Source organism: Bufo bufo, chromosome 1 (assembly GCF_905171765.1).
Source record: "Bufo bufo chromosome 1, aBufBuf1.1, whole genome shotgun sequence".
In the NCBI taxonomy this organism is placed as follows: Eukaryota; Metazoa; Chordata; class Amphibia; order Anura; family Bufonidae; genus Bufo; species Bufo bufo.
This window is the reverse complement of record NC_053389.1, coordinates 28,032,455-28,055,764: the sequence shown is the minus strand read 5'-3', so window position 1 is coordinate 28,055,764 and position 23,310 is coordinate 28,032,455. Positions and strand designations below refer to the sequence as shown.

Sequence of the window (23,310 nt, the reverse complement as noted above, 5' to 3'; positions counted from 1 at the left end):
CAAAAATTTACTTGGGCCCCCTGGATCCCGCCTTCCCACACCTTAGCAGGCAATCATGCCCTCCACCACAACACACACACAAAAAAATCCACACATCTGGTAGAGTACAGTGAATGACTGTAAATACTTCCAGTTCTGAAGACTCCAGTGGCTGAGGATCAGTGCTCTGGGCAGCTGGGCTCAGGCTGGAAGTGGGCACCGCTCTGCAGGAAGGAGACCAGGGTTCGGCTCACCGTAGTGTTACAGTGCACCCCAGCACCCCACAGTATGCAGTATAGCACCCTATAATATACAGCAACCCACAGTATGCAGTATAGCACCCTATAGTATACAGAACGACACAGTATGCAGTATAGCACCCCACACTATACAGTACCCCACAGTATATAGTAGAGCAGTATAGCAGCCCACAGTATACAGCACCCCACAGTATACAACACCTCACAGTATACAGTAGAGCAGTATAGCACCTCACCGTATACAGCACCCCAAACTATACACGATACAGCACCCCACACTATACAGCCCCCCACACTATACAGTACAGCAGTATAGCACTCCACAATTAACAGCACCCACAGTATACAGTATACAGCCTCCCACAGTATACAACCCCCCACAGTATACAGTACAGCAGTATAGCACTCCACAATATACAGCACCCACAGTATACAGTATACAGCCCCCCACACTATACAGCCCCTCACAGTATACAGCCCCCCCACAGTATACAGTGCAGCAGTATAGCACTCCACAATATACAGCACCTACAGTATACAGCCCCCAATACTATACAGCCCCCCACAGTATACAGCCCCCCACAGTATACAGTACAGCAGTATAGCACTCCACAATATACAGCACCCACAGTATACAGTATACAGCCCCCCACAGTATACAGGCCCCCACAGTATACAGCCCCCCACAGTATACAGGCCCCCACAGTATACAGGCCCCCACACTATACAGCACCCCACTATACAGTAGTTTACAGTATATTAGAATAACAGCCCCTGTCACCTTTTTCTGATGTAATCTTCAGAAAAAAAGCTCCACAGTTAAGGCAAACTTCTCCTGCAACACTCCTGGTAGAAAGGACCTTGATGACCTCATAGCCATGTGACCAGTAATATTGCTAGGTTACTGGTCACATGGTGATGATGTCATCTAAGGTCCTAGAGAATCACAGCTCTCACAGTACGCTGCCTGGAGTGCCGGCAGGCATGGCATGGCAGCACCCCCTGTGTACAGGCCTGACACCCGGGGCAGTGGCTAGCAGGGCTCAAGGGGCAGCTGCCTTGGGACCCCCAGGAGCAACTGGGCCCGGGGCAGTTGCCCCTTTTGCCCCTTGTTAAAGATGGCCCTGGCTATTGGGACACCGCAGTGGAAGGTACCCGGCTGAAATTTCTTTGCACAAAAGGCAATCCCCAACCTGTACTCGATTGTGCAAAAGGAAGTCATGGCATGTCTGGCACACAGTGTTGGGGCAAGGGTCCATCTGACCACTGATACCTGGTCTGCAAAGCACGGTCAGAGCAGGTATATCACCTACACTGCGCATTGGGTAAACCTGCTGATGGCTGGCAAGCATGTAATGCGTGGCTCTGCAGAGGAGTTGGTGACACCGCCACGACTTGCAGGCAGGCCTGCTGCCACCTCCTCTACTCCTCCTACTCCATCCTTTTCCATAACCTCCTCGGCTGAGTCCTCTTCAGCTGCTGCGTCTTGCTCCACATCAACTGCACCCCCCCAGCTCCCCAGGGGCTATTCCACATCCCGGATACGACAGTGTCACGCCGTCTTGGGGTTGACTTGCCTGAAAGCAGAGAGTCACACCGGACCAGCACTCCTGTCCGCCCTGAATGCACAGGGGGATCAGTGGCTGACTCCGCATCAACTGGACATCGGCAAAGTGGTGTGTGACAACGGAAGCAATTTGTTGGCGGCATTGAATTTGGGCAAGTTGACACATGTGCCGTGCATGGCACATGTGTTGAATCTTATTGTACAACGCTTTGTGTATAAGTACCCAGGCTTACAGGACGTCCTCAAGCAGGCCAGGAAGGTGTGTGGCCATTTCAGGCGTTCCTACATGGCCATGGCGCACTTTTCAGATATCCAGCGGTGAAACAACATGCCAGTGAGGCGCTTGATTTGCGACAGCCCGGCACGTTGGAATTCAACACTCCTAATGTTCGACCGCCTGCTCCAACAAGAAAAAGCCGTCAATAAGTATTTGTATGACTGGGGTGCTAGGAAAGCCTCTGCGGAGCTGGGAATTTTTTTGCCACGTTACTGGACGCTCATGCGCAATGCCTGTAGGCTCATGCGTCCTTTTGAGCAGATGACAAACCTAGTCAGTCGCACCGAAGGCACCATCAGCGACATCATCCCATTTGTTTTCTTCCTGGAGTGTGCCCTGCGAAGAGTGCTGGATCAGGCTGTAGATGAGCGTGAAGAGGAAGAGTTGTGATCACCATCACCACCAGAAACAGCCTTGTCATCATCGCTTGCTGGACCTGCGGCAACGCTGGAAGAGGAGTGTGAGGAAGAGGAGTCAGAGGAGGAATGTGGCTTTGAGGAGGAGGAAGACCAAACACAGCAGGCATCCCAGGGTGCTCGTTGTTGTCACCTATCTGGGACCCGTGGTGTTGTACGTGGCTGGGGTGAAGAAAAGACCGTCAATGACATCAGTGAGGACGAGGAACGGGAAATGAGTAGCTCGGCATCCAACCTTGTGCAAATGGGGTCTTTCATGCTGTCATGTCTGTTGAGGTACCCTCGTATAAAAAGGATGAAGGAGAACGACCTGTACTGGGTGGCCACGCTACTAGACCCCCGGTATAAGCAGAAAGTGGCGGAAATGTTACCAACTTACCGAAAGTCAGAAAGGATGCAGCAGTTCAAAACAAAACTAAAAAGGGGGGGGGATGTCACAGCACAACGGGAATCTAACAGGGGAAGAGGTGAAAGTAATCCTCCTCCTACCACGACCATGGCGGCAAGGACAGGACGCTTTACAGATGTGTTGTTGATGGAGGACATGCAGAGCTTTTTCAGTCCTACACATCGCCACAGCCCTTCGGGATCTAGCCTTAGAGAACGACTCGACCGACAGGTAGCAGACTACCTCGCCTTAACTGCAGATATCGACACTCTGAGGAGCGATGAACCCCTTGACTACTGGGTGTGCAGGCTTGACCTGTGGCCTGAGCTATCCCAATTTGCGATAGAACTTCTGGCCTGCCCCGCTTCAAGTGTCCTGTCAGAAAGGACCTTCAGTGCAGCAGGAGGCATTGTCACGGGCAAAAGAAGTCGCCTCGGTCAAAAAAGTGTTGATTACCTTACCTTCATTAAGACGAATGAGGCATGGATCCCGAAGGGACTGACAGTGGGGTATACGTTTGACTAACAAAGGGCCTGATGACATGCCTTGGCCTCAAAATGGTCCCCACGCTGCTGTATTTAATGTCTTCATACCGGATGACTTTCGTGAATTCTCCGCCACCAACTAGGGTTTAAGCCGCAATATTTTAGTCACCTTTCTGCCTTGAAAACATAAATTTTTCCGTCCGCTGCTACAACAGCGGCTGCAACAATAACATTATTTTTCAGGCATGTGTACATGCCTAATTTTTCTGGCCTCTGGTGCTGCACTGTGGCTGCAAAAACAAATTTAAAAAAAAAGGCACATACATGTGTCAATTCCCCTTCGTGATCGTTACCTTGTTGTGGTGAAGGGGCTTGCATATCACAATGAAGCGATCATCACCTCTATGAGTGTGTTGGCAATGTTGCCACACCCCAGATGATAAGGCCGTTGCTTCATTATGATCAGACCAAAAGCGATCGGCTGGATAATTTTTCATAGAAAGAACATACATTTAAAAAAAAAAAATTTTTAAGTTGTATGGGTGGGTTTTTAATATATAAAATAAAAAAATCATAATAAAGTCTCTTAATAGTTTATTAGAAATAATGCGGACAATTAAAAAAATCCCCATCAATTCCAATACAAAGCAAGTACAAAGCTCAGAACTAAATTATTCCAGGATGTCGTAATGGTTCGTTAATTCGACAATGGTTAATTAATTCGACACACGTCCCCGGATAGGGGACGTAACAGGGATTAAACTGATAGGAATAATACTAGTTAAGACACCACTCATATAGGGTGTCACAGCACATTGCTCCGTGCAAGCGCAGTGCCCCAACTTGGGACTGAGTAAGAGGACCGACCAAGCCACTTTTTCCATCTCACGGTTCCTAAAATCAATTTATTTTGGTGTATCAGAGTTTGGTCTGTCACTGTGAAGGCAGTCGAAGGTACCCGGCCTAAATTTTTTTTCACAGAAGGCAATCCCACCCTGATATGGGACGTAACAGGGATTAAACTGATGAGAATAGTACTACAGAAAATACCACTCATATCGGGTGGGGCAGTAAATTGCACGGCGCAGACGCAGTGACCGTGGCGTGGATTCAAACAAAGGGGAGGGAGTCAGCATTTTTTTAACCATATCCCCGTTCGAAAAATCTATTTAATAATTTGACCCCAGATTGGGGACGTAACAGGGATTAAACTGATGAGAATAGTACTACAGAAAATACCACTCATATCCGGTGGGGCAGTAAATTGCACGGTGCAGACGCAGTGACCGTGGCGTGGATTCAAACAAAGGGGAGGGAGCCAGCATTTTTTTAACCATCTCCCCGTTTGAAAAATCTATTTAATAATTTGACCCCAGATTGGGGACGTAACAGGGATTAAACTGATGAGAATAGTACTACAGAAAATACCACACATATCCGGAGGGAGTTTGCGGTTGGGCAAATGGACTGTTTGCGGTTGTTTGAAGCTTAAGGCTAGGGCTACACGGCAACAGTTGTTGCACAACTTCTTGTTGCGCAACAATTTTTATAATGATAGTCTATGGTGTCACACTCCGACATGGGACATGCTGATACTGCGACACGACAGTCGCAAAAAATCCATCCAAGACTTTGTGCTGCTAGGACGTATATAGTCAGTGGGAAGTCGTGAAGTGGTTAAGACTATTTATCATGCCTTTATTTCAGAATTCTGTCTTCAAAACGTCACAAAATAGGGCTTTTGCAACTTTTTTGGATTCACTTGTCTAAAAATGTTGTTATTTTTTTGCATTTTTACCCCACTCCCTCTAGTTTTGAAATATGGGTGGGAAAGTAGATGTGGTTAGCTAGGGTTTCACTCCAGATTTAATCACTGAGCCTTTTTTAAAAAGCTGCAAAATAGTGGCAACCGCACTCCGGTAAGAGGATGGAGTAGGAAAACTGGAGTAGCTTTTCTACTCAAAAAGTGCTAGGTTTGAAGGGATTGTCCACTTTTTTTACATTTATGACCAATCCTCAGGATAGGACATCAATATCCGATCGGCAGGGGTCTGACACCTGACACCCAAGCCGATCAGCGTCTTACACGTCTCATTCAGTTCAATAGTATGGGGTAATTACACTGCTCACCATCTACATTGCAGCAGCGAGCAGATAAACAGTGAAGAGAAGAGTTCTTTTCCACCAGCTGATCAGCGGGGGTGCCAGCAGTCAGGCCCCCTCCAATCTGATATTAATGAACTAGCCTGAGGATAGGTCTTCAATAGAGATGGGCGAATTTTTCTAAAATTTGATTCGCCGAATTTATTCACAGAGAATTACGTTTAAAAAAATGCTATTTCCTGGCTGCATAGAGCCTCTATTGTGGTGTAGAACTTAAGGAACAGCTTGACAACCAAATTGAACACGTGTGCCATGTAGGGCACATGGCTCAGCCCTCCTTGACGTTGTGCTGACGTCTTGTTCTTCCAGTTTTCGGTCACCATTGTTCTGATTTTGAATTGTTGTGGAGAAAGGCAGGATTTGATTTCTTGATGAAGGACACTGAGCAGTTCCTCCCCTGTGTGACTCCATTTGCCTAGGCAAATGAGGTGCAGAACAGCATGTGGTATGCTCGAGGGGCACTATGAATTGTCCCTGCAGTGGAGGCTGAGGACACGGTGAAGGATGAGGAGGCAGAGGCGGACATTGTCGCAGGACCAACGTCGTGACAACGTGGAGGCAGAAGCGGCGTCACCTGGCCAAGTTGCTGATGTGGCTGTGCAGGAACCACATTCACCCAGTGGGCCGTAAAGGACATGTATTGTCCCTGACCGTAGTTACAGCTCCACACATCAGTGCTGCCGTGCACTTTGGCAGACACTGACAGGCTCAAGGACTGGCCCACCTTCTGTTCTACATGTGTGTGCAGGGATGGTACTGCCTTTTTGGCAAAGAAATGATGGCTTGGGACTCTCCATTTCTGCTCGGCACAAGCCATCAGTTCTATGAAAGGTGCAGAGTCCACAAACTTGGAAAGGGAGAGACTGCAGCACCAGCAACTTGGACTGAAGCACATTCAGCTTTTGCGCCGTTGGATGAGTGCACGCATACTGTTTGTGTCTCTTGGCAATCGCTTCGGTGATCGATTGCTGACAGAATGACTGACGAGGAGGAGATGCAGGAGAATCAGGACCAGCAGATGATGGGAAGGACAGACAGATCCCTTTAGCTGAGGTGGTGGAGCCTTGACTGCCTGAAACTGGGTGTGTACCACTGGGTGATGTAGAAGTTGCTGCGGCAGGCTGGACCACCACATTGGAGCAACAGTTCTCCCAGGCCACTTTATGGTGACGCTGCATATGTTGACGCAGGGCCGTGGTGCCAAAATTGGCACCTTGGCCACTCTCCACCTTCTGCCCACAGATTCTACATATGGCCATGTTCACCTCCTCCAGCAGCTTAACAAAAAACTGCCACACCGCCGAGAAGGTGATTTTACCTCCAACACTATGCACAGATTGACCGCTACAGCCGATGCTTCTGTGAACCCGTGCACCACTACTTTACGGGCAGGTAGGTTCCTGCGAAGCTGGTGGTCTACCCCTGACACGTTTGGCTACCGACCTCCCACTGCTGCCACCCTGGACGCTCATGCTCAATTCCTGTAGACTCATGCGTCCTTTTGAGGAGGTGACAAACCTAGTCTGTCGCACTGGAGGCACCATCAGCGACATCATCCCTTTTGTTTTCTTCCTGGGGCGTGCCCTGCGAAGAGTGCTGGATCAGGCCGTAGATGAGCGTGAAGAGGAAGAGGAATAGTTGTGGTCACCATCACCACCAGAAACAGCCTTATCAGCATCGCTTGCTGGACCTGCGGCAACGCTGGAAGAGGAGTCTGAGGAGGAATTTGGCTTTGAGGAGGAAGAGGAAGACCAACCACAGCAGGCATCTCAGAGTGCTCGTTGTCACCTATCTGGTACCCGTGGTGTTGAACGTGGCTGGGGTGAAGAACATACCTTCAGTGAGATCGAGGAACAGGACATGAGTAGCCCGGCATCCAACCTTGTGCAAATGGGGTCTTTTATGCTGTTGTGCCTGTTGAGGGACCCTTGTATAAAAAGACTGAAGGAGAACGACCTGTACTGGGTGGCCACGCTACTAGACCCCTGGTATAAGCAAAAAGTGGCTGAAATGTTACCGAATTACCGGAAGTCGGAAAGGATGCAGCAGTTCCAAAATAGATTAAAAAGTATGCTTTACACAGCGTATAAGGGTGATGTCACAGCACAACGGGAATCTAACAGGGGAAGAGGGGAAAGTAATCCTCCTCCTACCACGACCACGCCTGCAAGGACAGGACTCTTTACAGATGTGTTGTTGATGGAGGACATGCGCAGCTTTTTAAGTCCTATGCATCGCCACAGCCCTTCGGGGTCCACCCTCAGAGAACGACTCAACCGACAGGTAGCAGACTACCTCGCCTTAACTGCAGATATCGACACTCTGAGGAGCGATGAATCCCTTGACTACTGGGTGTGCAGGCTTGACCTGTGGCCTGAGCTATCACAATTTGTGATAGAACTTCTGGCCTGCCCCGCTTCAAGTGTCCTGTCAGAAAGGACCTTCAGTGCAGCAGGAGGTATTGTCACTGAGAAGAGAAGTCGAATAGGTCAAAAAAGTCTAGATTACCTCACCTTTATTAAGATGAATGAGGGATGGATCCCGAAGGGACTGACAGTGAGCGATACATTTGACTAAACAAGGCCTGATGAGATGAGCTTCCTTGGGCTAAAAATGGTCCACACGCTGCTGTATTTTTGATCTCTGCATGCCGGATGACTTGCGGGGCTTCTCCGCCACCAACTAGGGTTCAAGCCGCAATGTTTTAGTGCACTTTCTGCCTGGAAAACACCAATTTTTCTGGCCGCATGTGTCAATTCCCCTTCGTGATCATTACCTTGTTGTGGTAAAGGGGCTTTCGTATCATAATGAAGCGACCACCTCTATGTGTTGGCAATGGCATTGTTGGCACACTCCAGATGATAAGGTTGTTGCTTCATTGTGAACAGACCAAAAGCGATCGGCTGGATAATTTTTCACAGAAAAAACATTAATTTTCTTTGTGATCATCTAATGTGATCATTAAAGCCTACTAGGCCAACAATGGGCCCACACCGCAGAATTATTGTTTTCTGGGTCACTTAACTGTCACTGAACTACCTCAGCACGAACATAGGCTTTGAAAAACTGCCATCGCCTGCAATCTGCCAAACGTGCGCACGAGCACAGTCATCACTACACCAAGATTGGAGCATAGAGGAATAAAATTTGTGTCATGAGTGTGTCAACTATTGACAACTCTTTGCGGTTGTCTAAAATCTATTCCATACACGTCCTCTGATAGGGGACGTAACAGGGATTAAACTGATAGGAATAGTACTATTTAACACACTACTCATATCTGGTGGCACAGTACATTGACCCGTGCACGCGCAGTGCCCCAAATTGGAAGTAGGAGGACCGACCAAGCATCTATTTCCATCTCCCGGTTCCTAAAATCTATTCCATACACCGGCCCCTGATAGGGGACAAAACAGAGAATAAAGAGGACCTTTCACTAGTTTAAAAACTAAAAACTAACTATATCAGTGGGCAGAGGTCCCCCTGCACTTACTAGTATGTCTGGGCGCCGCTCCGTTCGCCCGGTATAGGCTCCGGTGTCTGCAGCGCCTAATACAAAAAATCCGTCCAGTACAACAGAGGGAGCTGCAGACACCGGAGCCTATACCGGGCGAACGGAGTGGCACCCAAACATACTAGTAAGTGCAGGGGGACCCCTGGGCACCGCTCTGCCCACTGATATAGTTAGTTTTTAGTTTTTAAACTAGTGAAAGGTCCTCTTTAAACTAGGAACAGATTTTTTTTTTATTTAAACAAAAAGGACAGCCTCTGCGGAGCTGGGTATTTTTTGGAAGCGTTACTGAACGCTCATGCACAATGGCTGTAGGCTCATGCGTCCTTTTGCAGAGGTGACAAACCTGGTCAGTCAAACCCAAGGCAACATCATCAACCTCATCCCATATGCGTTTTTTCTAGAGCATGCCCTGCGAAGAGTGCTGGATCAGGCCGTAGATGAGCATGAAGAGGAAGAGTTGTGGTCACCATCACCACCAGAAGCAGCCTTGTCGTCATTGATTGTTGGACCTGCGGCAACGCAGAGAGAAGAGTCTGAAGAAGAGGAGTCAGAGGAGGAAGGTGGCTTTGAGGAGGTGGAAGACCAACCACAGAAGGCGTCCCAGGGGGTTTGTTGTCACCTTTCGGGGACCCTTGGTGTTGTAGGTGGCTGGGTGGAGGAAGAGACCTTCAATGACGTCAGTGAGGACAAGGAACGGGACAAGACTAGCTTGGTATCCAACCTTGTGCAAATGGGGAGTTTGCGGTTGTGCAAAAGGCCTGTTTGCGGTTGCTTGCGGTGTGTTAAAGGGGAGTTTGGTCTGTCACTGTAAAGCGGGCGTAATCCTTACACTACCTGATCGATACAACATCATACCTGCTGTTTTAAAGCACGTTATTCCAAACAATTTAGGAATGTTAGGTGATTTATGCCCTTTATGGATTAAAACCCGACTCTGCGTCAACTACGTAATTTTCCATGGGAGTTTTGCCATGGATCCCCCTCCGGCATGCCACAGTCCAAGTGTTAGTCCCCTTGAAACAACTTTTCCATTACTATTGCCAGAAAGAGTCCCTGTGGGTTTTAAAATTTGCCTGCCTATTGAAGTCTATGGTTTGCCCGTTCGCGAACATTTGTGAAAATTCACTTTCACCGTTCACGGACGGAAAATTTTATGTTCTCGACATCTCTAATTCCAAACAATTGTTAGTGAATTATTTAGTTTTCCATGTCACTATCTATATTTTAAATTAGACGCGAAGCCTAGAAATATGCTGATACTGTTCTGAACAGATCACTTTTCAGCAGTCATCTCATTATCATTACAGACAGGGTTACAATGACAGATAACACCTCTATATAGATAACTCAGGACCTGTCATTAACATTAGGTGACAGTCAGAGCTTATCTACTCTCCTACCTGCAGAGTGACCTCTGCAAAGGTCAAAGAGCATGCCCACAATACTCTCCTATAGAAGCCATCAAGCATCTCATGTCTATCGGACTAATTTGCTATGTGGCTGCTGTAAAGCATATCTGTAAATGCTGCTAACAGCAACTCAGGCAAAATGGCCGCTCCCATAAACATGTTCAGAAAAAAATTACAATAAGAAAATAAAACAGATTTGAAAAAAATATTTTATTACCATCTGGTTTAATTGGGAAAATACATGTAGGTGATACATTCCCTTTAACTCCCATAGACCAGAATGAGAGAGCGGCGCCCACCTCTCACCCCTCTCCATCCTCTCTGCATGGATGTGGCAGCCTTTGGTCATCTCACCAAACAGGAGAAGGTTTGAGGGCCACATCTGTCAGACATCTATGGCAGATCCTGTGGATTTTACTCTGAAAACTGATATCTTTTATTAGGGTCCTACTCTGGACGCGGCCACCAATCAGCTGATTGAGCGGGCTGTGGCGCTCTTGTAAACCCAATGTCCTCTTCATTGATTACACTCGTCCACAGTGTACAATGCTGTACTTTTAGCAGCGTCTTGGTATTGCATCTTTGTCCCCACAAACACATTATTGATGGACTATCCTAAGGACTGAGCATCAGATTTTAAGAAAAGGACAAGTCTTTTATAGAAGCCAGAACAGGAGTGATCAACTGATTGTAATGGTGCTCACATGTATTCTTTATCTCCACACTGCAGTCTCTTTCCTTCTTTTAAACCTCCTTTATGTACATTTGCAGCTGAAAGAACTTCTACAGCTTTCATCAGGAAATGTTTTCCTGAATCTGAATGTAACTTCCAGGGAAATTTTGACGTGAATGGAGTTAAATTAAGGACGGCCTATACTTGCTGCTCTACTGACGACTGCACTCCTCCTGTTCCTATATGTAAGTCAGTCACTTTGTGTTGATGACATTACACAGATGATACTTGGTCATTCATGGCGGCTGACTGTTGGAAGTGAGAGAAGAGCTCTTCTAGTAGATTGATATTACATTAATAGTAGGTTGGATTTGTCCCCATACTATGGTGCTCTCAAATTGTAGAACACTATGCGGTAGATCCTCCAATAATGACCAGATCACAGAAGGTCTGGCTATGGGGACTCTCAGTGATCATCTGTTATCATTGCAAGAAGTAAGACATACATGGTTAGCCATGTAATATGTTATTGTATCGGTTCTGCCAAGGCAAAAGCTTCTCCTCCAAGTAAATAAGTGAAACACTCCCCCCCCATCATCTAATATCCACATACCCTCAAAGGGGATATAGATAATGGTGATCGCCCATATTCAAAAAGATAACTTCCACCTACTTCCTCAGTGTCCTTATAACAATGCCTACTCAAACTGGCCAAGGAGGTGAGAAACATAAAGGGCTCCCAAAGGAAACAAAAATCAGATGGGCCAAACCTGCCTGACTCTTGCTTTCCTGGAAGAGAGACGTTCCTGCTTGAGCTCTTAGAATAAATGAAGCTGACATTGCATTACATGCCGACGTTACACACTACCCCTGGTTTATTCACATGTTGTATAGTGTTGAGCAAAGTTCTCTAAAATTCGATTCGGCTGCTTTAACAAATAAAATAAAAAAATTAGCTACATGACGAATTTCTTCATCATGAAGCGCATTTCTTTGTAATTAGTGAGTGCAATGACATGGAGCGGCGATTGCATCGTTCCCCGTCATTGTACCCGTCAGATCCAATGTTCATCGCTGATCGCGGCATTTGACTTTAATATTTAAGTCTATAATTGAAATAAATAAAATCATACTTACCTCATCCATTTTGAGCATGAAGAGCCCACCACCGCCATCTTGATTGAATATCATCCACATCATACGTCGCCACATGCAGGATTTCGTGTGATCTTCAATCACGATGGCGGTGGTGGGCTCTTCATGCTCAAAATGATGAGGTAAGTACAGTATGATTTTTTTATTTATTTTTTTACCCAATTTCAGGGAAAATCGATTGGGTACCACTCACCACGAGGAAATTCAGCTTTGCAGTGAATCTAATTTTCACAGACATTTGGATTGAAGTCCACTTCGTGCACCCTGATTCGCTCAACACTAGTTGCATCCATACAGTGCATTAGTTCAGTTTGATCACCCAGCACAACTTCTCCTTGTGCTTGCCGGCTGCAGCTCATCTGTACCTTTATAGCAGCATTGCTGGGTCTCTTAAATAGATATTAGGCACATCACTAACATATACTATCAATCATAGATAGGTGTGGGTCTCACCTTTTAGACCCACTCCCATCTCTAGAACGCACCCTCTGAAGTGAAGAAGAGCGCACAGTACAAGCATGGTCTCCATTCACCTTTATGGAAGTGCTGGCTTGACTATTTCTGGCAGTTCCACAATGGTGAATGGAGAGGTGGCCGTCCATGCGAGGTGTGCTCTCCATTCGCTGCTATGGGATTTCTGAAAATAGCTGAGCTCACTTGCTTGGCTATTTTCAGAACTTCCATTGAAATGAATGGAGAACATGTAGCACATTCTCCTTCACTTTAGGACCCAGTTATGGAGAAAGGACAGGGTCCCAGAGGTGGGACAAGCACCTATCTGATATTGATGGCATATCCTAGAAATATGCAATCAGTATATGAGTTGGTGTGACCCTTTTACTGATCCATCAATGCAGCACTAGCAGACAGTGATTGCAGTGCACTTGAATCTTCTCTGATTGGAGTTGTCTGCTTCTCAAATAGAGATCTCAGTATCTAAGGTGTATGACAGAAGAAGGGGGCTCTCACCTCACATTTACCTTTTTTTGCAGTTCTATGTATGTACATGTGCACGAATAACCAACTTTAATTTACTTGGGCTGTAGATCCTGACATGAGTGAGACATTAGTCACATATACCCCACTACACCACCACCACTGTAAGTAGCAGTAGTGGTAGAGTATAATCTCCAGCCCAGCTCAGCTGGACTCCCCTGCATAACAGAAACGCAACGGATCTGTTTTGCAGCCCATAGACTTCTATTATGACGGAATGAATAACGGAATGCCTCTAAAGGCATTCCGTCATACAATTGCGTTAAGGTCCATGGTAACGGAATCCATAACTCAATTCACCTTTTACAGGTAAACAAAGCGTGAACGAATTTCAAAATATGAAATTTGCTCATCTCTTACAGGTAACCCTTGCAGCCAGCTGTCTGCATTCTTCTCCACAGCTTCCATTCTTTGACCGTATACTGATCAACTGTTACTTTTGACATCAAAAAGTTAATTATCTTCTTTTTGATGCTGGGGAAAGTCCAACTTCATAAATATATCCCCCCCCCCCTGTCTCCTCCACTCCGGTATATCAAACTTACCAGCTTTTGAATGCCAGACATCAAAGACAATCACAAAGTAGCCTGTTGGTTGGCTTGTGAGCATGATCGCAACTGTGACTGCTACAACACCTATAAGTCACGCCACAGATATTGTCCAATCAAACTTTTTTTCAACTAGACCGGGACAAGATGGTTTGGCATTTCTGTTTCCATTGTATATAATATCAGAGATGACTATAACATCCTGATTCTAATCCATGATTAGAATATTATATATGATACTTTATGTACTGCAGCCATTATATATTACTATTTACTACTCTTTTCCACAACAGTATTATCCAGCAGTTCTGAGACCAATGGCCTGGTGTGTCCGTCATGCCAGTCTGAGTCTTTCCCCACGTGTGACTCTTCAGTAACCGTAACTTGTACTGGTAATAATAATAAATGTCTTTTCATGACAACAGAAATGACAGGTAAGTCTTTTTGAATCTAATATTTTAGGATTAATCATTATTATGTCTATTATTTTCTTGTTTGTATAGATCTAAAAAAAAAATCAGATACAGAGATACAAATCCTCTGTATAGACATACTATTTGCCTGCAGCCACCACTAGGGGGAGCTCACTGAAAATGTATATTTTTTTTTATAAAGGGGTTTCTGGAAGTTAAATATTGACATCGTATCCACAGAATAGGTCATCAACATCAGATTGGTGAGGTTTACTGGCACCCCCACTTATCAGCTTTGGGCATGGGCAGACTTTAAAGTAGCCCCGGGAAAAAAATTAAAAACGTAAGCGTGGCCCCATGTTGTAGGCGGGCAACACAAGTAGGCAATCCCAGCAATACCATAGCGCAAAATACCATCCCATTATATACCACAGTGCAACACAATTTATTGCGCCAAAATCTGAACCACTGTGATGACCATCAGTAGATGACATTTTCTATCCTACTCCTGAAGTTTTCTCAGGTTAAGATATGGAGCAGCGTGCTTAGGAGGGGAAATGGGGGGGTTACAGCAGTTGAATTCAGGAGGGCATGTGTAGTCGCTGCCCGGGTACATGAGTATCTCATTCCTCACAGAATTAATTAATGCTGACAGCTAATTGTGAGGAGTGAGGAGGGCTTGGGCAGCCTCCTGGGCATCAGCCGACAGGGAAATATTTCCCTGTAAGGTCTATAGCCAGTCCGCCCCTGACTGTGGAAAGGGGCCACAGTGCTCAACCTCTTCCTTGGCCTGAGATGTCATGTCCATCAGTCACATCACCTGTTGGTGAAGTCAATAGGGGTGAGATGCAATACGAAGCACAGCCACTATACAAAGCATGACACTGGGCTTGGTATACTCAAATGCTAGAGACCCTGTGAGAGCACTGGAATCCCTTCAACGAGTACATTGGCAGGAGGACGGAAGGTAGACCCCCCATTGATCAGATATTGATGACCTATCGTGAGGATAGGTTCACCGATGTTTAAATATGTGACCATAAATGTACTTATTTTTTAAACCATGTAATATGTAAAAAAAAAAAATGGGGGAATTTTGGATTTTTTTTCCATGTTGCTATCCATAGATTAACTCTTCAGTAGACATCTCATAGCATGAAAGTACGGATTACAATGACAGATATCACCTTTGTATAGATAACATCACAATAGGTTATAGACGCCGTCTATCTACTCCACCTACCTGCACAATTACCTCTGCACAGGTCACAGAGCAAGCCTACACAAATCTCCCATAGTAATCTATGAGGTCAGCTCCAGTCTTTGGCCCATGTGGCTGCTGTCAAAGAAGAGGAAGTATTGATATGTTTTAAGCCTAATGGCCAGTGTGAAAATTGTATGAGTTATAGGATTTTTTAAATATAGACAGTGAAATGAAAAATTTAAAAATATCAACAAAAATTCTAAACAAAAACTATAATGATAATATTTCAGCAGGACAAAACTCACAGTTATCAATCATTAAGGGATGTGCAACAGAAAGCTACTGTGTCCTTGGGAACTACTCCTATACTATTTATGGTCTAACAACCAACATTGCCATAGTCTGCTCCGGTGACCAGACTACAGCCGCTACTCCAACTCGTGTCCAGACTACAGCCGCTACTCCAACTCGTGTCCAGACTACAGCTGTTAATCCAATCTGCTTCAATTGAGGCATAAGTGTCCAGAAAATTGTCCTGACTCCGGCCGTTGTGTGTCTTCTACTGCTGAAATGGCTTTTCTAGAAGATTTACAGGTCCATGTGGCCGATGCTGACATTCCTGTCATTGTCAGATATTTCCAGATTGTTTTACTATAAAATTTGAAAATCCAAATGTCGACGTCATGAAGATGCAATACATACAAGTTGTCAGTTGGCTATTGGTTTACAAAGGGGTTTGGTGCTTTGTTCTCTTGGAATCATTCTAGCTGTAGCCGGTGAATAATCCCCTCAATAAATCAGAATCTTGCTACTACAGATGAGTCTACGTTTTTGTTAAAGACTCCAATTTCTCGCAAAATAAATTCAACACAAAATCACAACATGCTAGCAAAATGCTATAAAGGGAAACTTACTTACCTGCCTCTCAACGCTGACTCCCTTCTCCTTCTCCTCCCGGCCTGCAATGCGGAGCATCACTGTCCGGAAGGAGGAGGAGCAGGAAGTCGGCACCAGAAAGCAGGTAAGTAGATTTCCTCTTACAGGTCTGGCCAAGAGAGGGTGGGGGAGTGGTTGGGGGGGGGGGGGGTGTTGCTAAAAACAAAAAACATTCTTGCATAACCCCTTTAAGGGCTGCAGTTCCTCACAACTATTGGGTGGTCAGACATAGACACATGTAAGATAAACATTGGGATATGATGAGCCAAGAGAAAAGGTAAGGCAGAACATACGGTATCTATATGAGATTTCACAAATGTTCCTTCATGTACAGTAGAAAATTGATATATTTTTTTTCTTTTTGAATGGAACATATGATCTGTGTCTACTAAGTGCTCTACTATAGACGTTGCACACCCTATAGCAGGCGTGCTCAACCTGCAGCCTTCAGCTGTTGCAAAACTACAACTGCCAGCATGCCCGAACAGCCTACAGCTATCAGCCTACAGCAGGGCATTGTGGCAGTTGTAGTTTTACAACAGCTGGAGGGCCGCAGGTTGAGCATGGCTGCCCTAAAGCTACAGATAAATAGTGATGGAAAAACATTGGCCGGGACGATTCGCAAACGCTCGTTCGTGATCAAATGTTCGCAAACCGCAAGTTTGCGGTGGTCCCCATTGACTTTAATAGCAGGAGAACCTGGAAAACCTTCAGGTCATATTTGCAGCCACCAAATACAAACTATGAGTGCACAAATAGTCCCACAACATGGACAGTGACATAACAGAGGGGGATCAATGACAAAAATTCCCACAAAAAAATATGTATTTTAATCAGGGGCCATTTTTATGCGTCTTAAAGGGAAACTCTAAAAAATGTGCCCTGCTGGTGCCTAGAGGAATTGTATTTCCTTTCTGTTTGATGTATACAAATGTGCAGCTATCTCTGTTCATTTATTTTTTTTCAATGCGAAAATCGCATAGTTAAATTTTGTATAATGCGCATGCGCAAAAAGGGCGTGGCCTAGTCTAGCAACTGGATTGAACTACCCGAAGTTTGATGCGATTTGAAAAGATGATTGGAAGCAAATTTCGCGACAGTGAGGAAGAACCCCTGATCACTGTAAGTAATTTCACATTACACCAGTGTATTTGATTACATTTCACATGCATGTCAGACCAATCGCTTTATATGCAGATAGAGTGTTATAAAATATTCGCGATTGCAAAAATTGTCACTTATGATGCAAATATCTTTTTCGATATACGTACCTACAACTTCACTTTTTATCAGTTATAAGTAGATATTACTGATTGGTGCACTAAGTATTGCTGTAACGTCACAGCACTATGTCTGTAGCATGTACGCATGGACAACATAGAAATATCTCTCACATGCACATTGCACATTTATTTTCCTGCCGCACACTATACACCCCCCCCACACACACACACACAAACATAGTCTATATATTAGATTTTTTTTGTTCTGTTGATCAGGACTCAGGAGAAGCTTTCTTTGTCTTACCGCCAGTATTTGCTGGTTACCCAGGGTGCACCACGGGGAGGCGAACCAGCTTTACACCCCATACCGTACCGTCACTTCACTAGACAGGTACATCTCTGCTCAGCTGGCCAATATCCGATTGCTCAGACCCCATACACATACAATCGCAATACAATCCGACCTTATAACGGTAACAGTAGATCTATTATTTCCCCTTCAAATACTTATATACTTTTTGCTGTTTTGTTGAGAACATTATTTTCAATACTTGTATTCCAAAAAATTGGGATTATATGCTTGCATCTTCATCCTGCAGCGCATGTTGGTGCGGGTGTATGACCGCTCAGGGGTCCAGGCTGAAAAGCAGCAAATTGTCCGGGCGCTCCATTATGAGCTCATTTGGAAATTTAATGCCACGCACCCAAAGATGGCCATCATAAAAAAAAATGGTCGGATCTCAAGAGGAGGAGCTTTCAGCGGATTGAAGACCCAGGTACAATGCTTACATTACTTTTGTATCTCTTGCCAACACTCTGTAATGTATATATATACGGTTATGCAAATTAGTATTTCATCCCTTTACAAATGATTATTTACTACCTGGTGTGACACTTAGCAAATCAGCCGGTTACATCATACATCTCTACCTCGCCATGAGTATATATATATATATATATATATATATATATTTATACACACAGCGAGGTATAGATTTAGGATGTAACCAGCTGATTTTGTACATGTGACGAGTGAACGGTCACTGGGGCTGCTGGAGAAGCCTGAGGCCTAGCCTCCTTCCTACGGACTATGGACCCAGAACTATGGAGACCCCCCTCATACCTCTTGGGGTTAGGGATCATGCACATTACCGTGTGCCAGCCATTGCCTTATTGCGTCCCGCATACGGTGGGTCCGCAATAAACTGGCACCAGCTGTGTGCATCACGAATTGCGGACCCATTCGCTTCAATGGGTCTGCGATCCGGGAGATGCGGAACGGAGGCACGGATCAGAAGCCCACGGAAGCACTACGGTGTGCTTCCGTTGGTTTACTGTACGTGCCTTCGCACCGCAAAATAGTAGTGCATGCACTACTTTTTTGTGGTGTGGACAGATCACAGACCCATTCAAGTTTAATGGGTCTGGATCTGTCTGCGGCAGCCGCACGGATGTAGCCGTGCATTGCTGTCCCCAATGCATGGAACGGCCAGCACACGGTCGTGTGCATGAGCCCTTAGAGGGAACTATCAACCCTGATTAATGTGCAGAGTTTATAGGCCGCATCTTTCCTATTGCCCATTAAAGTTGCATGGTGTCAATCCATTAACCTAAAAAGGGCTAAATCTGCACTGAGACTCCCAATGAATGTGTTAGTTTACTTGTCCCTTTCTTTTATTGTGTTAGTAATGGGATTAAGCTAGATGACTCTAGAAGTAGCTGATGTAGAGGAGTAGATCACCCAATGATACACTCGGGAGATAATCCCATCACATGGGTCTCCTCTCTCCCTATTGTTTCATCAAGACACTGGGGAGGGGATGTCTGTTTGACTGCTGTTCGTTTGATTGAGTTATTTTGTTTGACTTTTTGAACTGTATATATAATGATTTGGTCTTTAAAAAAGGGAGTTCTTGATTTACTCTTCAACATTGGTGTTGCCTGATGATTGAGGAGTTTAGCGTTCTGTCCTCATATATTGGCTATGTCCAATTATTAGGCAGGTTTAGACTGAGGACACTGGAATTCGGGTTCCAGTGGAGGGGAAGCTGTTTTCTGCCGGAGGTACCCAGTCAGGGTACTAGATGGTCCGTCACAGTACGTTTCACACACACATAAATATATATTTTTGTGTGTGTGTATAAAAATATAAACTGCAATCATGATTCTGTATTCCAGTAAGCGGCCCCATCCATCATTGCATTAGATATATTCCACACTTAACTCCTTAATGCCCGACGACATACATACATGTACGTCAGATCTGGGTGTGACTTCAGGAGCTGACCGCGGCACGTGCGAGTATCAGAAATGTGTGGTGTGTCCATCGGGTTCTCGTGCCGCTGTGACGGGGACCCGGTGGCAGGGACGGTAGCCCGATGCTTTCATTAGACATCGTGGGTGCCTTCCGGGAGGGCCTGTGAGATCCAGCCCCCTGTATTACACTGTGTAATACACTTACAGCCAATGCATGGCAATACAGAAGTTTTTTTAATGTTTTGTGAAGGGGATCAGACCCCCAAAAGTTGAAATCCAAGAGGGGGACAAAAAATAAACAGGAAAAAAGTTTAAAAAAAAAAAAAAAGTAAAAAAAAAATATAAATTAATTTTCAAGTGAAAAAAATAATGTCCCTTTCCTAAGATAAAGTTAAATATTATATATTGCCGTGTCCGTATTTACCGGCTCTATAAAAATATCACATGCTCTAACCCCTCCAGGGAACACTTTAAAAAAAATAAACATAAAAACTGTGCTAAATAAAACATATTTTTGGCACAGTACATCACTAAAAGTGCAACACCAAGTGATCAAAAAGGCGTATGACCCCCAAAATAGTACAAATCTAACAGTCACCCCCTACCTAAGACAATCACTCAAAAAATAGAACTAATAATGCTCTCAGACTATGGAGACACTAAACCATGATTATTTTCAGTTCAAAAATGCTATTATTGTGTAATATTCAAATCCCCCCCCAAAAAGGATACATGTTAGATATCGGCACGTCTGTAATAACCAGATGTATAAAATTATCACATGACGTAACCCCTCAGGTGCACACTATTACAAAATTTTTTAAATAAAACTGTGTCAAAAAAGCCATTTTGTGTTATCTTACATCACAAAAAGTGTAATACCAACTGATCAAATTTTAGGTAATTTTTTTTATTTTTCTTAAAAATAGCAAAGAAATTGTGTGACTCACTGTCATGAAATACAATATTTGACGAGCAAACAATCTCAGAATGGCTAGGATAAGTAAAAGCGTTTTAAAGTTACTACCGCATTAAAGTGACACATGTCCGATTTGCTAAAAATGGCCAGGGCAGAAAGGTGAAAAATGGCCCAGTCATTAAGGGGTAAATTTGCATTTGTTATGAGTTTTGAGTTGTTTGTCTACATTATGAACATTGTGTGATTACAGGGGTTCTACTTCCCTCTGTACGGACATCTACAGAGAAGATGGAGGTGGTTGTAGTGTCGGCAGAGGAGGAGGAGGACGACGAGGAAGAACAGGCAGGACCCTATCAGCATGTAGATGCTTCACCACCATCTGATGTGGGGGAAAATGTGGAGGTGGAGGCCGAAGAGGCATCTCCCTATAAGAGGCCGCATACCCCCCGCAGCTCCTGATGAGGAAGAAGAAGAGGAGAAGGAAGTTGTCCACTGCCCCCACCAGGAGGGTAAATATGTGCACACAGTATTATAATTTTGTATCCATAACATGTACAGAAAAAAAGGGCCAAAAGGGCCAACTCTGTAATCTACATAAAAACCAATAAATAACCAACTAAATCACATTATACTTTACATAATTCTCACAAACTAACCAACTAAATACAATTATACTCTACTAAAATAACACTAACAAACCAACTAAATAACATTATATTATACTGAACTATCACTAAGTAACTAACCAACTATATAAATCATCATAAATACCATTAACTAATGAATTATAATGTAAATCGTCAGTGCTTTAATGTCACGGCCATGGCTATGACCGTGACTCCTGAACCGCATGCGGTTGTCAGCGGTTTTCTTTGGTGTTCAATCACAGGTGAGGGCTGTGGTATTTGCCTCACCTGTGGTTGCCGCTGGCAACAGTGTGTATGTGGCAGCGTAGCAGGCTGAGCTGTGCCATTGCAGCTCGCTACGTTGTGCATGCGGTTTTGTGTTATGTGTGTATGTGTGCACTTCCTTTTTATGTTATTGTGTGCACATCTCCTTTAAGTGGTGTTTTCCCTTCCCTGGTGTTGGAAGGGTTAATCTCCTTCCTAGTGTGTGTGTGCACTGGGTGTGTCCGACTGTGGGGTGTGGCTTCTTGGCCTATAAAGCCTCACTGCTTTTGCAGGCCTGCAGGTTGCTTCAGCCATGCTTAGCTGAGAGCAGCCTCATGTCTTTATTACCTGCCAGTAAGAGCCACCCCTGTGGTCATAACCATAATGTCGCTTTAAGTTATTTCTAGTTATGTGTGATGTCCGTGTGATGTTTTATATGTGATTTTGTGCAGCTATGGATCTGGGTCCCTGTGTGGGGATGCGTTTGTGATCTGCACCCTGCTAACACAGGGATCCAGTCAGCAAGGCTGTGGCAGGTAGGTGGAACTCTTTGTTCACCTGCCATATCCATAGAGCTGTTTATGTTTCCCCTTTTCCTGCAGCTTGGCCGTTGAGACTCCTGCTCCTCCGTGTCTAGGAGGAGTGGGCTTGTCTTACTCAGCTCCTAGGTGAGGGTCATCTTGAGGGCTAGCAGGGACTTTTAGGTTCCGGAGCATGGGCCCTCCTACCATCAAGGTTGGCTCATGTAGCTAGGAGCCAGGGTCAGGTTAGGGATGCGTTTAGGAGGTGACCTGCTCCCTAATCCTGTCTTCATGGCCAAGCAGCCGTAACATCACCGGGCTTCACACGGCTGAGGATTTCCCCCATCCTCAGCCGTGACATTTAACAAGTACTCCCCACAATGCACTAATTGCCTCTTAAACTTAATTGAAAGTAATTTTAATATTTTTTTTTAAATCCTAACAGTTCTCACTAAATAAAAATAAAAATGATCCAGCTACAGTGGGACGACCAAGCCGCAATGCTGGAAATTAAAAACCAGCAAAAAAGAAAAGTTATGGAACAGCAAAGGAGGATCCAATAGCAGTAGTTGCTTCTGGAGAAGAAGGTCAATCATCTGGAGGAGCAGCATCAAAAGGGGCTCCAGGAGTTGCTGGACCTCAAGAAGCAGCTAAAAAAAAGTTGCCTTAGAGGCGTGTTTGTTCCTTTAAATTGTTGATACATTTTTATGTTTGGTTCTGATGTGTGCTTTTGTTTTTTGATATTGTTATGTTTTTGATTAATTTTAACCTATAAGGTTGCAGGGAGGCCCATTTAGTACTGGGGCAAACTCATCAGGATCTGGAAAGACAGCAGCAGCAGATAAAGGTAACCTTGGAGTATAAGATCTACACATAGGTCAACATGATCAGAACAGACAGCAGCAGCAGTTACATGGTAATGGTCGAGTCTAAGGCCTACACATAGCTTGGCCTCACTCAGCATGAACACAGCAGCAGCAGCAGCAGGTTCTTTGTTTGTAGCAGGAATGTGTTCCCAGGAATGGATACCAACCAGACCTGTGCAACACCAAAAATAAACTTAAACACCTCTGACAGCAGCAGGTTATGCAAATATTTTAAATGGTGGATAGAGTTGA

At 44.8% G+C, this 23,310-nt stretch overlaps 1 protein-coding gene across 1 annotated transcript in view; it reads left to right on the top strand.

Annotated features, from left to right (window-relative positions):
- LOC121005325 (phospholipase A2 inhibitor 25 kDa subunit-like) overlaps positions 1-16,250 on the top strand; it is a 298,209-nt gene extending 281,959 nt beyond the window's left edge. The window contains exons 3-5 of the mRNA XM_040438353.1: positions 11,230-11,376; positions 14,124-14,264; positions 15,738-16,250. Of these exons, the coding sequence (XP_040294287.1) occupies positions 11,230-11,376; positions 14,124-14,264; positions 15,738-15,958 (509 nt within the window). The 3' untranslated portion in view covers positions 15,959-16,250. The remainder of the gene's footprint in view (positions 1-11,229; positions 11,377-14,123; positions 14,265-15,737) is intronic.
- Positions 16,251-23,310: the final 7,060 nt, after the last annotated feature.